This window comes from Ursus arctos, unplaced genomic scaffold (assembly GCF_023065955.2).
Source record: "Ursus arctos isolate Adak ecotype North America unplaced genomic scaffold, UrsArc2.0 scaffold_6, whole genome shotgun sequence".
Taxonomy (NCBI): Eukaryota; Metazoa; Chordata; class Mammalia; order Carnivora; family Ursidae; genus Ursus; species Ursus arctos.
The window spans coordinates 83,711,662-83,724,370 of NW_026623078.1; the positions used below are offsets into that span (position 1 = coordinate 83,711,662).

The window sequence follows — 12,709 nt, forward strand, 5'->3', positions numbered from 1 at the left end:
TCTGAGGTTTCCTTCTATGCCTGCTCCCCACAAAACCACTCTCCTAAATACAAGAACGCCACGCCGTATGTTGTTCAACCAGACATTTCTCCGTTCCCTCTCTCCTTTCCCTTCTCAGTAAGGAACTCGACTTTCCTCCCTCCCCATGCAACCGTCTCCTTGCAACAACTATGAACTCCCCACACACCATCCTGGAAGCCGGGTGCCCTGCTGCCGGGGCTGACACGTCTGTCTTACCTAGGCTGTATCTTCACACTTCTCCCCTCTATTGTAAAAAGCCTTTCCTGAATCTCCCCATCCCTCTGATTTTGAGCTTAATTTGACATAAAGTTCCGAGGTTACAATATTCATGTGCGTATCTACCAGCTTTTGCTGGGTTTCCTTAGCAACAGCTTCATTAAGGAACTGCAGCAAGAAGTTTAAAGAGGCTATTCTTATATCTGAACAGAGTAGCCCGCATAAAATTTAAATGGCTCTGAAGAGAAAATTAACCAGAGACAAAGAGGTCACAGATTGTAGTCAAGAGAATCATGAGCCAAAATGTTCTTAAATGGCCCAGAATCATTCCTGAACATGTGGTCTATAGCAGGCATTGGTGCTGGGATGAACATACGCTGGTCCTACAGCATGCTCTCGTGTCTGCTAAGGTGCGGCGCTCTTTCCAAGTTTTTCTCTTATTGTCACCTACCATTTCCTGTAAAAATAGTTCATTTTATAAAATATTACAGTACTTCAAAAATAAATCCAAAATGGATGAAAGACTTAAATGTGAGGCAGGAAACCATCAAAATCCTGGACGAGAACACAGGCAGCAACTTCTTTGCCCTCAGCCGTAGTAACTTCTTACTAGACACGTCACCAGAGGCAAGGGAAACAAAAGCAAAAATGAACTATCTGGACTTCATCAAGATAAAAAGCTTTTGCACAGCAAAGGAAACAGTTGACAAAACTGACAGGTAACTTTCAGAATCAGAGAAGATATTTGCAAATGTCTTCTCAGATAAAGGGCTGGTAGCCAAAATCTATAAAGAACTTACTAAACTGCACCCCCCCCAAAAAAAGAAAAACAGTTAAGAAATGGGCAGAAGACATGAACAGACATTTCTCCAAAGAAGACACCCAAATTGCCGCAGACACAGGAAAAGATGCTCCACGTCCCTTGGCATTAGGGAAATGCACATCAAAACCACAATGACACAGCACCTCACACCAGTCAGGACGGCCAAAACGAACAAGTCAGGAAACAACAGATGTTGGCAAGGATGCGGAGGAAGGGGAGCGCTCTTACACTGTTGGTGGGAATGCAAGCTGGTGCAGCCACTCTGGAAAACAGTGTGGAGGTTCCTCAGAAAGTTAAAAGTAGAGCTACCCTATGACCCAGCAATTGTATTACTAGGTATTTATCCAAAGGGTACAAAAATACAGATTGGAAGGGGCACCTGCACCCCAATGTTTATAGCAGCAATGTCCACAATAGCCAAATCGTGGGGAAAGCCCAGATGTCCATTGAGTAATGAATGGATAAAGGAGGTGTGGTCTATATATACAACGGAATATTACTCAGCCATCAGAAAGAATGAAATCTTTCCATTTGCAATGATGTGGATGGAACTAGAGTGTATCATGCTAAATGAAGTAAGTCAGAGAAAGACAAATACCACATGATTTCACTCATATGTGCAATTTAAGAAACAAAACAGAGGAACATAAGGGAAGGGAGAAAAAAGTGAGAGGGCAGCGAATCATAAGAAACTCTTAAAGACAGAGAACAAACAGGGCTGATGGAGGGAGGTGGGCGGGGATGTGCTAGATGGGGGATGGGCATTAAGAAGGGCACTCATTGTGATGAGCACCGGGTATTACATGTAAGTGATGAATCACTAAATTCTACTCCAGAAACCAATATTGTGCTGTATGTTAACTAATAAAATTTAAATTTAAATTAGAAAAAAAAATTTAAAAATAAAAAAATAAAAAACAAAAGATGTGCACTTATGTCCCCACTGTGAAAACAGCTGTTGTACCGTGAAAGCCAAAACCCTCAACTTCCACGTGCAAGGCCGCTCTGGCTGCACCGGGCCCTCCCCCCGCCTGCCCCAAGCACACGGTCTGCAGTCCCATGGCTTCAGGCCTTCTTGGTGACCCCCCACCCCCGTCCCCACCAGACTGTGACACCTGCAGAGCTGCCGCAGGGCAGATCCCACGACAGTCCCAGACACAGCACATCTCATCTAAACCAGTCCTTCTCGTCGCCAGGAGAGCTTGCTATTCTACCATTTCACACAGAGACGTTAAGAGAGGGGCGGAGGGATTTTGCTGGCGGTCACGCAGCTAATAAGGGGCAAGGACGGGGCGTGAGCCCAAGCCTGTCTGACGGCCCTCCAGGCCTGCAGGACTCCACCGCGTGAACTCCCATGAGGACCACCCCCCACGCACCTGACGAGCCCACAGTCTCCACGCTCACAAGGGCTGGCCCCTGCCTGCCTACAAAGTGGCTTCCCCTCAGGAACAAACCGCTCAGGCCACCGAGGGACTGCCACTCCACACTCAGAGTCTCTGTGGTGCTGTTTCCCTTACACTAAATGGCCCAAACGCGGCAGGATTTTTCTCTTTGTGGTTTATTTGTTGGTACTGGGTTTACTGGCTTCCCTCTGTTTCTGTCTCTCCCTGCGGTGTCTTATTTGCTCCAGCAGCCTCCCTGCCCGTCTGAGCTGGGAGTCACTGTGACGAGGGGCCTGAGGGGCAGTGAGGTGCTTCCCAGGGAAGAGAAGGAAGCACAGATCGGCCACACCACCTGCACAAGGGAGTGAAGCCAGAGCCCCTGTGCTGAAGTGTTACGCTAAAATATTTATCACTTTATAGATTATGGCTATAACATAGAAGGTATCAAAATAGGCAGAAGGATACACACCAACCCAGGGACGTTCATTAGCTCCAGTTTTGTTTCTATTTATTTTATTCCTATTTTGAAAACGAAGAATCTCTAGTCAATATGGCAAAATATTAATGTGTTAAATCTGGATGTAGAGGCCTGAGTGTCTTCTTATTCATATTTTTTATGTGCCCACAATATAAAATGACTCTAGTCTCTCTCCCTTCTCCCAGCCCCAACCCTCCCTCTCGCCTGAGCCCCAGGCCCACATATCTAACAGGTTTTTCACTAAATCCACCAGTGAACCTATCACCTTTCCCCCCAAAGCACCCTCTGCAGCTCTCCCTCTCAGAGCACAGCATGGGCATTGTGGAGCCAGAGCCTGGGCGGCAGTCCGGCTGACCCTCCCCTGAAGTCCCCCATCATTCCCCTTGTACCACCGTGTGTATGGTCCGCTCCCTCTCTCCCTTCGGCACTGGAAGCACCTGTCTGCCCACCCAGCCCCACATCACTCCTCCCTACTTGAGATGAATGGGATCATTCCATTCCCGTGCCTGTACGGCCTTTCCTCTAAAACCCACTGTGCTTAGAATAAACTACAAACCCTTCCCCTGGCCAACAAGACCTCCAGCTCTGACCCGGGTCCCTCTCTCAAGCTCCCCCTCCAGCCTGTCTCCACATGGTCCGGGTCCTTCCAGGGAACGCACTCTCTCTGGTTTCAGGCTCACTCCTGCTGAGCCATCTTCCAGAATGCTCGGTTCCCACCTCCCCCTCTCCTGGCTATCTCCTATCCATGCTTCCCATCCCAGCTTGAAGCTCACTGCCTCAGACAGCCCCGGGCCCCACACCCTCCACCACCACCAAACTAGCTTAAATCCATTTGCCACTTGCTCCCCGCCCCCTTTTTCTCACGCACCCCACCACCGAAGGTCTATCTTTACCACAAAGCTGTCAGCTGGTAGAAGGCAGAACCTGCCTTCTCCACGCTTCCTTCCCACCCCCCACACAGCCTGCACTCAGCAAAGAGTTACTGTGTGGCAGTCACCTGTGTTCCGCTCCCAGTCACAGGTCCTTAAGCAAGCTGCTGAGCGCTGGAGACTTAGTTGCCCCGTCCATAAAAATCCAAGTCATACTAGCTAAACATCTCAAAGCTTTCTAGACTAGCAGCTTCATGATTTTGCAGTAGCAATCTACAACTAGGAGTTTTAATGATTGCTTTAGTAAAATCCCATCCAGATGCAGACTGAGCAGCCTTTGTTGAGTGCCTACTGTGTAACGTGAGCTGTACAAAGGACTTCCACAGACTTCATGTTCCAGAAACACATACAGGGTGACAAATGGCAGTCACATCCCAAGTGACAAGAGTGAGGCAAGAGGCACAGAGCTCCTTCAAGGTCACAAAGCTGGTAAGAGGCAAAATGGTTTCTCCAATCAAGAAAAAATTTAAGGATAGACACTGTGAGATTTTGAAAGTAAAGTATCATAATGTGAAGAAATAAAACAAGTAGCCACATTAATCAGGACATCAAGCTCTGGCTGCAGAGCTGGCACCGTGCCGCACTGAGTCCCAGTGCAGCAGAGTCAGACGGGTTCGTGAGCAGAAGCTCCAAAGAGCTGTGCGAACTCGTCCGCAAGCAGGACGCACACCCACCTGCCGAAGATTAATGTACACAGCGTTCTGGAGAAACTCTGAGGCTTCCATGCTCCGCTTCTGGATGGCGAGGACACGCACAGCCTTGACACACGCTTCTAACTCAATCACTCCAGCGCTCTTGTACTGTAGGGAGGAAGGAGGAGCTTGTCAAAGGAAGAGCAAAGATTCTCTGTCGTACCGTGAAAGCCGTACCATGGGGCCTCTGGGACCCCGCAGCGCACTTCCCCAAGCTCGGGGACCTGACAGTCCCCCCACGGTGCGGAGAGGGGGATGGAGGTTTGTGTTTGAGAAAGCCCATCTGTTATGGGGTCAGAGGAGGTTGGTGGATTGAACCCACAAATGCACAACAGCTGGATATTTTACAAAATTTCAAAATATTGTCAATGGATACTTGCCTCCATTTCCACTTAGCATCTCCCGTACTTTGAAACACCTTTAGACTCTCTCACACCTGCTGAAGTTGTAAATCCATTTGACTTTGCGCAAACATTCTAGCTCCCTGTATCCTTGTGTGCCCTCCACTTAAGTATTCCACGCCTTTCTGATTTGGTCTCCAAGTTACTTGGTCCTGCTTCTCAGCTCAGAGATGAAGGACAAACGAAGACAGAGTAGACAGAAAAGCCATCCCGGCCTTTATTCCCCACTTGATAGTAATACTGGCTGAGTGCTCTCAAGCCTCGCCTCCAGAGCTCACGGCTCTGCCCGAGGTAGCTTCCAGCCAGGAGAGCAGCCACGCACGTGGCTCAGAGGCTGGAGGAGCCTCCAGAGCGCCCCAGGCCCTCTCTCCAGCGTCCTCTCCCCAGCGCCTGTGCCCCGCCCAACGCTACACTACGGAACTCTGCACGCTGACTGTTCTGCTGCCTGATTTCTTTTCCACTCTAAACCTGTTTTGTCTTTTTTCCTAAGTTCCCGAGCTGGAGTGATTTTCAGTTGAGCTATCTGAAAAAACTTGCAGTTGAAGAAAAGGTTTACAGAGGTGAGTCCCTGTACACGAGCACCCAAGGGTGAGGAGGTCCCTCACCAATACTCTTCACGGGCATCAAACATGGGGAGTCGCCCCGTTCCATCACGTGCGTACTGAGAGCTCTGGAGGCCTGGCAGGCCTACCTGCCCATTTACCAAGTATGACAAAGCAAAGGCAGAATCGCTCGTGCTTCTTACTAATTTCTATAAGGTAGAAAAAGAAATCGTACAGAAGGGCAGGCCTCCATGTTCCTCTTTTCAAATACGTGACACGTCTACAATTCATGATATATTACAACAATTATCAGACACAATCATAAAAAGAAACTATACCTACCTAACCACCAACTCTGAGGTCAGAAATCTACCAATTTTTATATATCATTTAACAACAACAAACTAACATAAGGACTTTATTCCACTGAAATTAAATAACTTCTTTTCCTTCAAAACCCTTAAAACTTCCATTTAGGTGAGAATAAAAGTCAACTCTATTTTTTCACATAATTTATGTTACATTTACATATTTTTAATTATATTACAAAGAGATTTAAACTGCGATCATAAAAAATTCTTCATACATTAGTAGAAAGGTGTCCATAATCAGCAGGGATTAGGAAAAGAAAGGACAATTACTAACTGCCTACGTACCTAGTCTCCCACAAGCATTTTCCTCGAACAAAAGCACAGGGATCAACACCCATTCTCACTAGTAGGTTCTCGGTAATTACCCACCAGCACAGGTCCCCGCATATACAAGCAATTCTTCAGGAATTGGCTCATTCAATTCTAAAACAAAAACCCTAAAACAAATATTACCCTTATTTTAGGTCCCAAAATGAGACCTAAAAAAAGTAAAGTTTCTGGCCCAAGGTTACAAAGCTAGTAACTGGTGGAGGCAGGATTTGAACTCAGGTCTGTCTGACTCCAAAACTATGGTGGCAATATCATTCCATTAGGGACAAAGTGACCTTCTCTGGAGAGGCCACACAAACATAGCTAAAGGCAGGTGAACACTGAGAACTCTGCCCAACACTGTAACTCAAGCAAGGAGGGTCCTCTGCCTCCCCATCCTAGCTGCCTTTTCATCTGTGTGTACAAGACATAAGACCTGGCTTCTGGTCCAAATAATGCCACTGTGTGACTTTGATAGAGTCACCTAACCTCTCTGGACTTCAGCATCTCAGCTATGGAAAGGTATGGGGCCATACGTTCTCTAAGGTTCCTTCCAACACCAGTATCTCAGCAGAAGGTCTGTGTCTCTAGTCACCAGTTCTAATACGAAAGAATTTCCTGGGCCACCAATCAGAAATCTAATAAAAAAATCATTCGTGAAGCCACCAAGAGTCTGCTTAAGCGAGTTTGCAATCACTCGCAGTGAATGAAAGCCAAAGGTGGTGCTTCTCCCTCGGTAAGCGGGAGGTAGCCTGATGAGAGTGTGTGTGTGTGTGCGTGTGTGTGTGTGTGTACACAGATCAAATACACTCAGATCTGGACAGCGCACAAATATTCTTGGACCGCTGTCACCTCATGGTGGTGGAGGACATAAGAGGAAAGAAGTAAATGAAGCAAACAAATGAAAATATAGCCAGAGGGACAGGCAAGACATCCATTTGCTGTATTTGTGTCCCCTACACAACATGAGGAACTGGTTTCTCCCAGACGTCTTGCTGAACACGTATTCAACCAGGGAAGGAGAGACGGTGACCAGTTCTTTAGGAGCAATACGAATGAGCCTGCCACTGCCGTAGGCATTAATAGATACAAACCGTTTACCCTGATTGAAAACGCGACGCAGCAAGGCTTCATGTCACCACCAGAGAGAAAAGGAACCTGAGCTGAAAGAGAGCGCATAGCTGCACTGAAGTCAGACGGCCGGGAGACACGGGAGGAGAGCCTCAAACCCAGCTCCTCTACTCTTTCCACTCTCGGGACTGGAAAACGCATCACCCATGGCCGCCTGACGCCTGTGCTGCACCCACGGCAGACACGTCTCGAATCCTTACTGACTCGGTGCTGCGGGCAGCCACTAGCTTTCAGTGAGACCTGGCTGGACAGGTGGCACACACCTGCCATGCCCACAGGGCTCTGCCACAGAGGAAGGAGAGCCTGGGTCCTGCGCACGGCCAGAGCTTCCTTCCCTGCCCTAACCTGGGTTCCTCTGTTTCTCCAGCCCAAAGCACTCACTACACTGCTAGAAGTAGTTCTACAAGCCACGTGACTCTTCTCCATCTGTCTGCCCACTGACAGAGCTTGGCTATGATCACTTTGATAATCTTGGAAACAATTAAAAAGACAGAAAAGCAAGGACTCTGGAAAAAGTACTTAATACTTACAATTTTTAACTAGCCACTTACAAAATGAGTATTGAAACATCAATCTGCCTTTCTATGTATCAGCTATAAGCAGTTCAAAAATACAATGGCAAAAAAATCTCACCCACAAAATTAACAAAAACACGATAACTAGGAATAAACTTAAAAACAAGCTCACATTCTCGATGAAGACAACCGGAACTGTATCGTGGGACTTAAAATAAGATGTTAATAATAATGCAGAGATGTTAACATATTCTATAGAAAAAAGTAATTTTGTAAAGATATAAGTTCTCCTAAAAATAATTCAAAACTTATTGCAAGCCCCATGAAAATTCCAATCTAGTTTTTTGGGGTTTTTTTTTTTTTTTTTGGTAACTTGAACAAAATATTTCAGAATTCTTTAGGAATAATAAAGTCAAGGGGCGCGTGGGTGGCAAGCGGTTAAGCATCTGCCTTCGGCTCAGGGCGTGATCCCGGTATTATGTGATCGAGCCCCACATCAGGCTCCTCTGCTGTGAGCCTGCTTCTTCCTCTCCCACTCCCCCTGCTTGTGCTCCCTCTCTCGCTGGCTGTCTCTATCTCTGTCAAATAAATAAATAAAATCTTTTTAAAATAAATAAATAAATAGATAAATAAATAAATAAAGTCAAAATACTAGCCAAGAAAATCTGGGATCAGAGGAAGGAATTTTAAAGAAAAGAAGACACCCTATAATATATTAAATAAACTACAGGAAATAAAATATCGTGATGCAAGACTAAGAAAAAAATTTGTAAAAAGGTCAGACTTAGACTCTAATAAATGAATAAGCAGGATTTCAAATCAGAGAGAAAAGGTATTAATTCAATAAGTCACGGTAGAACAATCAGTAACCTGGAAAAAATAAATGATATTGCTGTGTCATAATGTACACAAAATAAGTATAGGTAAGGAGGTAAATATTTTAAAATGCTAACAACAGGGGCCCCTTGGTGGCTCAGTGGATGAAGCGTCCAGCTCTTTTTCGGCTCAGGTCACAATCTCAGGGTCGTATGATCAAGCCTGGCATCAGGCTCCACACTCAGCACAGAGTCTGCTTGGGATTCTCTCCCTCCCCTCTGCCCCTGCCCCTGCTCATGGGTGCATGCATGCATGCTCTCTCTCTCTTTCATTAATTAATTAATTAATTCTTTTTAAAAATAATAATAAAAAACTGGTTAAATAATTCTACCCCTTTTCATCTCTATTGGAGAAGGAATTTGAGGAGTAACTTGAAAAGAATTTATGATAAATGTAAATGTCACGTCCAGTGATTAAATTCCCAGAAATCTTAACTAAAGGAATAATCACACAGGAACACAAGAATAGGGGCACCTGGGTGGCTCAGTTGGTGAAGCATCCAACTCTGGGTTTCAGCTCAGGTCACGATCTCAGCGCTGTGAGATCCAGCCCCGCTTCGGGCTCTGTGCTCAGCACAGAGTCAGCTTAAGAATTCTCTCTCTCCCTCTGCCCCTCCCCCTCCCTCTGCCCCTCCCCCCTCCTCTGTCCCTCCCCCTACCTCGTGCTTGCTCGCTCTCAAATCAAGAAAATCTTTAAAAAAGGACACAAGAACGTATGTACGAAGATGTTCGCTGCAGCACTGCTTTCCTAGCAGTAGGAAGTGAGAGCCTGAGTGTCCATCCGAGGACGACGGTGAAGCAAGCGCAGCGAGCTGTGGGCTCGGCGGGAGCAGGCACGGCTTGCTCTAGGTGCTGCCCGCTCCCCGTCCTGGGTTCAGGACGGTCTCAGGGAAAGGCCAGCGTGAATAAATGACCACGTGCACGTGTTGGAGGACCTCCCACCCTATCTGCAGAGGGCAGCTGCCTGCAGCGGGAAGACATCCATGACATACCTCTCGGGGAACCAGGCAAGCAGCAGAAGAACAGGCGCAGGACAGCCTCGTCTTCCTAAATAGGACATACGTGCACGCACACACACACGCTTCGCAGGCCTGACGGTCACGAGAGATACGTACCCGACTGCACACTCGTCAGTCTAAGAAGTAAGGGGGAGGGGGCGGGCGGCTCCCACCTGCCGCTGCGGCCACACCCCTGCACAGCTGGAGTTCTCATCCTCAGTACTTCAGAAAGTATATTTGAAATTTAAATTCTTTTTTAAATCCAGAGTAACAAGAATGGTGTACCCAGAAGACGGAATGCTAGGCACATCATTAAAAAGCACGCCACGGAAGATTTAACCACACAGAGGAACACACGATGCGCGGAATAAGAAATGCAGGCCTCCACACAGTGAGCCCAGAATGCTCGCCATGTTTTAGGGTATCAGCAATATACGCTGACAAGAAGACCAGAAAATAGATACTAAAGTGTGAAAATGACTATCTCTGAATAGTGGGGCTATGACAGTCTTTTTTCCCCTTTCTCCAAATATTAAATTAAATATACATTATTTTGAGGGATGCCTGGGTGGCTCAGTCGGTTGAGCGCCTGCCTTCAGCTCAGGTCACGATCCGGGGTCCTAGGATCCAGCCTCACATCAGGCTCCTTGCTCAGCGGGGAGCCTACTTCTCCCTCTGCCTGCCATTCCCCCTGCCAGTGCGGAGGCACACTCTCTCTCTCTCTGACAAATAAATAAAATCTTTTTAAAAAATTAAAATAGAAATAAATATACATTATTTTAAATCAGAAATAAAAATATTTTTAGGTATATTGTATTATACATTAGGGAGTAATACACGAATACTTACAGAACCAAATAACTGGAGATACTGTCCTATTTCACGGTGTAAACCAGGAACTCCTAGTTAAAACAACACAATTATGTAAGGGGTTTATGAAGCAGTAAAATCACCTTGCTGTAATAGGAAATGGCCTCCTTATACTTGTCAATTATGTCCTCAGGACTAAGACAGTTCTTAGCACGTCCGATTTCAGCACTGGTGTCGGGATTTATGCCATTGCTCGTGAGGGCACCTGCAAACCAAAAGGAAGAAAAGAAATAATCCTTTGCTTTTTCTGTCTTCTTTGTTCGTTTGAAAGAGGGGCACAAATAGGATAAAACTTAAATACTCCCCCCCTGCAGTTTAAATTCTTCCTAGCTTACATGTCCCCCATAAGTCTTACCATCAAAGCCCTGTAGTAAATGATAATTAACTCAGGGTACGTTTTCCTCTTTGTTGAAACCTTTTACTAGAGAACATGGGATGCATTATATAAAAGTAACATGTCCGTAGTAACTAGCTTAGCCGTCTTGAAGATAACACAGCCGGTGCACATTACCTCGCAGCTCTAAGCTGAGCGCTAGCAGGCAGACACACGCGTCCTCAAACGAAGATAAACTACATGAAAGCATTTTCCAAATCATCCAGCACTAAAGAAATATAACTGACAAACGCAGTGTCCTGTCTGTGGCTCCCATTTTCTATTTCTGGCCAACCTCTGTCACTAAGCGGAACCGCCAAATTCCCCCAGCCATCCGACTCACATGGGGAGGAGTTCTGGAGAAATCTCCATTTACAAAACATAACCAACTACATATGGAACTCTGACAGGGGAGAAAAAAAGATGAAATAGTTTTTGATTTCAAAGAACACAAAAAATACTCTCTTAAGCCTCAGTAACAGGAAAAGCTGGGCTCCTGCTAAGCCCCTTATTTATCTCCCGGACAAATCCCATCTTCCCGACACCTGCTGGGGGCTCAGGCACAAGGCTGCTGCCGATCCTGATAACCCACGGGGCCCAGGCATGCACCTCACCGCCCGTAACACACATGCCAGCTCTTCTCCTACCCTCGCTTCTCATCTTGGCCCAATTTCCTCTCCTGCTTATTGGGTATTCTCTTATTCTGTAAGCTGCCTTAAATGCTTTTGGGAACAAGACAGAAGAACAAATGCATAAACAGACAGATGGACGGGTGGCAGATGGACAAACAGACAGAGACTCCAAGAAAGGGGAAACAGAGACAGTCTCCTATGCAAAACCCTCCTCTAGCTAGGGAAGAAAGAACCACAACAGGGAGCCACAAAGAGGCAGGTGGCTTGGGATCTTGTTTCCTCCAGATTTTGTGAAAATCACAGCAAAGGATGAGAGGATAGAACTATAAATAATAAGAGAAAAGGGCATGCTTGAAAAAACCTAAAATGTATACCTTTTTAAAGAACAGATTCAAATCATCAAGGCCTGATGACACAATCTTCACAGAACTGAGAATTCCATCTCTAAGCCACAAGCATCCCTTCAGAGCAGGGAGAGTGTACACGGAGTGCTTACGACACCACTGGAGCCAAACAGACATGATTCTGCACGTAGAAGGACCCGGCACATGTGCTAAGGACTTCTTCCCGTGCTCTCCCTCACAGCCCCCAGCCACGTTACGAGGGAGGCTCCAAGTGTACCTCGTTCCTGCAGCTGAGGAAAGAAGTCCTGGGAAGGCTAACTAGTCTTGCTAGTTTTCAGAACTGCACAGCTAGTGACTCCAGGGTAGGATTCAGACTTGGGCCTACATTTTTCACCATAATACCACTATGATTTGTGTGTTTTTCGTGCATGTAATACATTTGTTTTTGGCTAAAAGAATACTTAGTAAGTGTATAGGCAGTCTTGATTTATCTAACAGGCTCTAACAATTTATATCACTGACTTTCACTCTTTTCCCTTGAAGAAAGGAAGGGAAACCCAAGGGGCCAGAGTGAGGTGGGTCCTTCATTCTTCATGGTACCTCCTCTCCTACATGATCGAGAAGTCCCCACTGAGGGAGAAGGAGCAAATGCCCCCTCCCACCTTTAAAGAAATGGCATCAGGGATAACAAGGGTTCACTTAAGGATTAGCTTAAACGCCAGCACTGAGGCTGGGGGACACGCCGCAGGGTCAGAATAACCCAGAACAACACAACGTGTCGGAAACTAACAACAACAGAGCTCACGA

General features: G+C 46.3%; 1 protein-coding gene across 10 annotated transcripts in view; it reads right to left on the reverse strand.

Annotated features, from left to right (window-relative positions):
* TRAPPC9 (trafficking protein particle complex subunit 9) overlaps positions 1–12,709 on the reverse strand; it is a 593,937-nt gene that overhangs the window by 509,516 nt on the left and 71,712 nt on the right. For all 10 annotated transcript variants that reach the window (XM_057307937.1, XM_048212431.2, XM_057307936.1 and 7 more), the window contains 2 exons: positions 10,637–10,758; positions 4,524–4,649 (listed from right to left, as the gene is read on the reverse strand). In XM_057307937.1, coding sequence (XP_057163920.1) covers positions 4,524–4,649; positions 10,637–10,758 — 248 coding nt within the window. The remainder of the gene's footprint in view (positions 1–4,523; positions 4,650–10,636; positions 10,759–12,709) is intronic.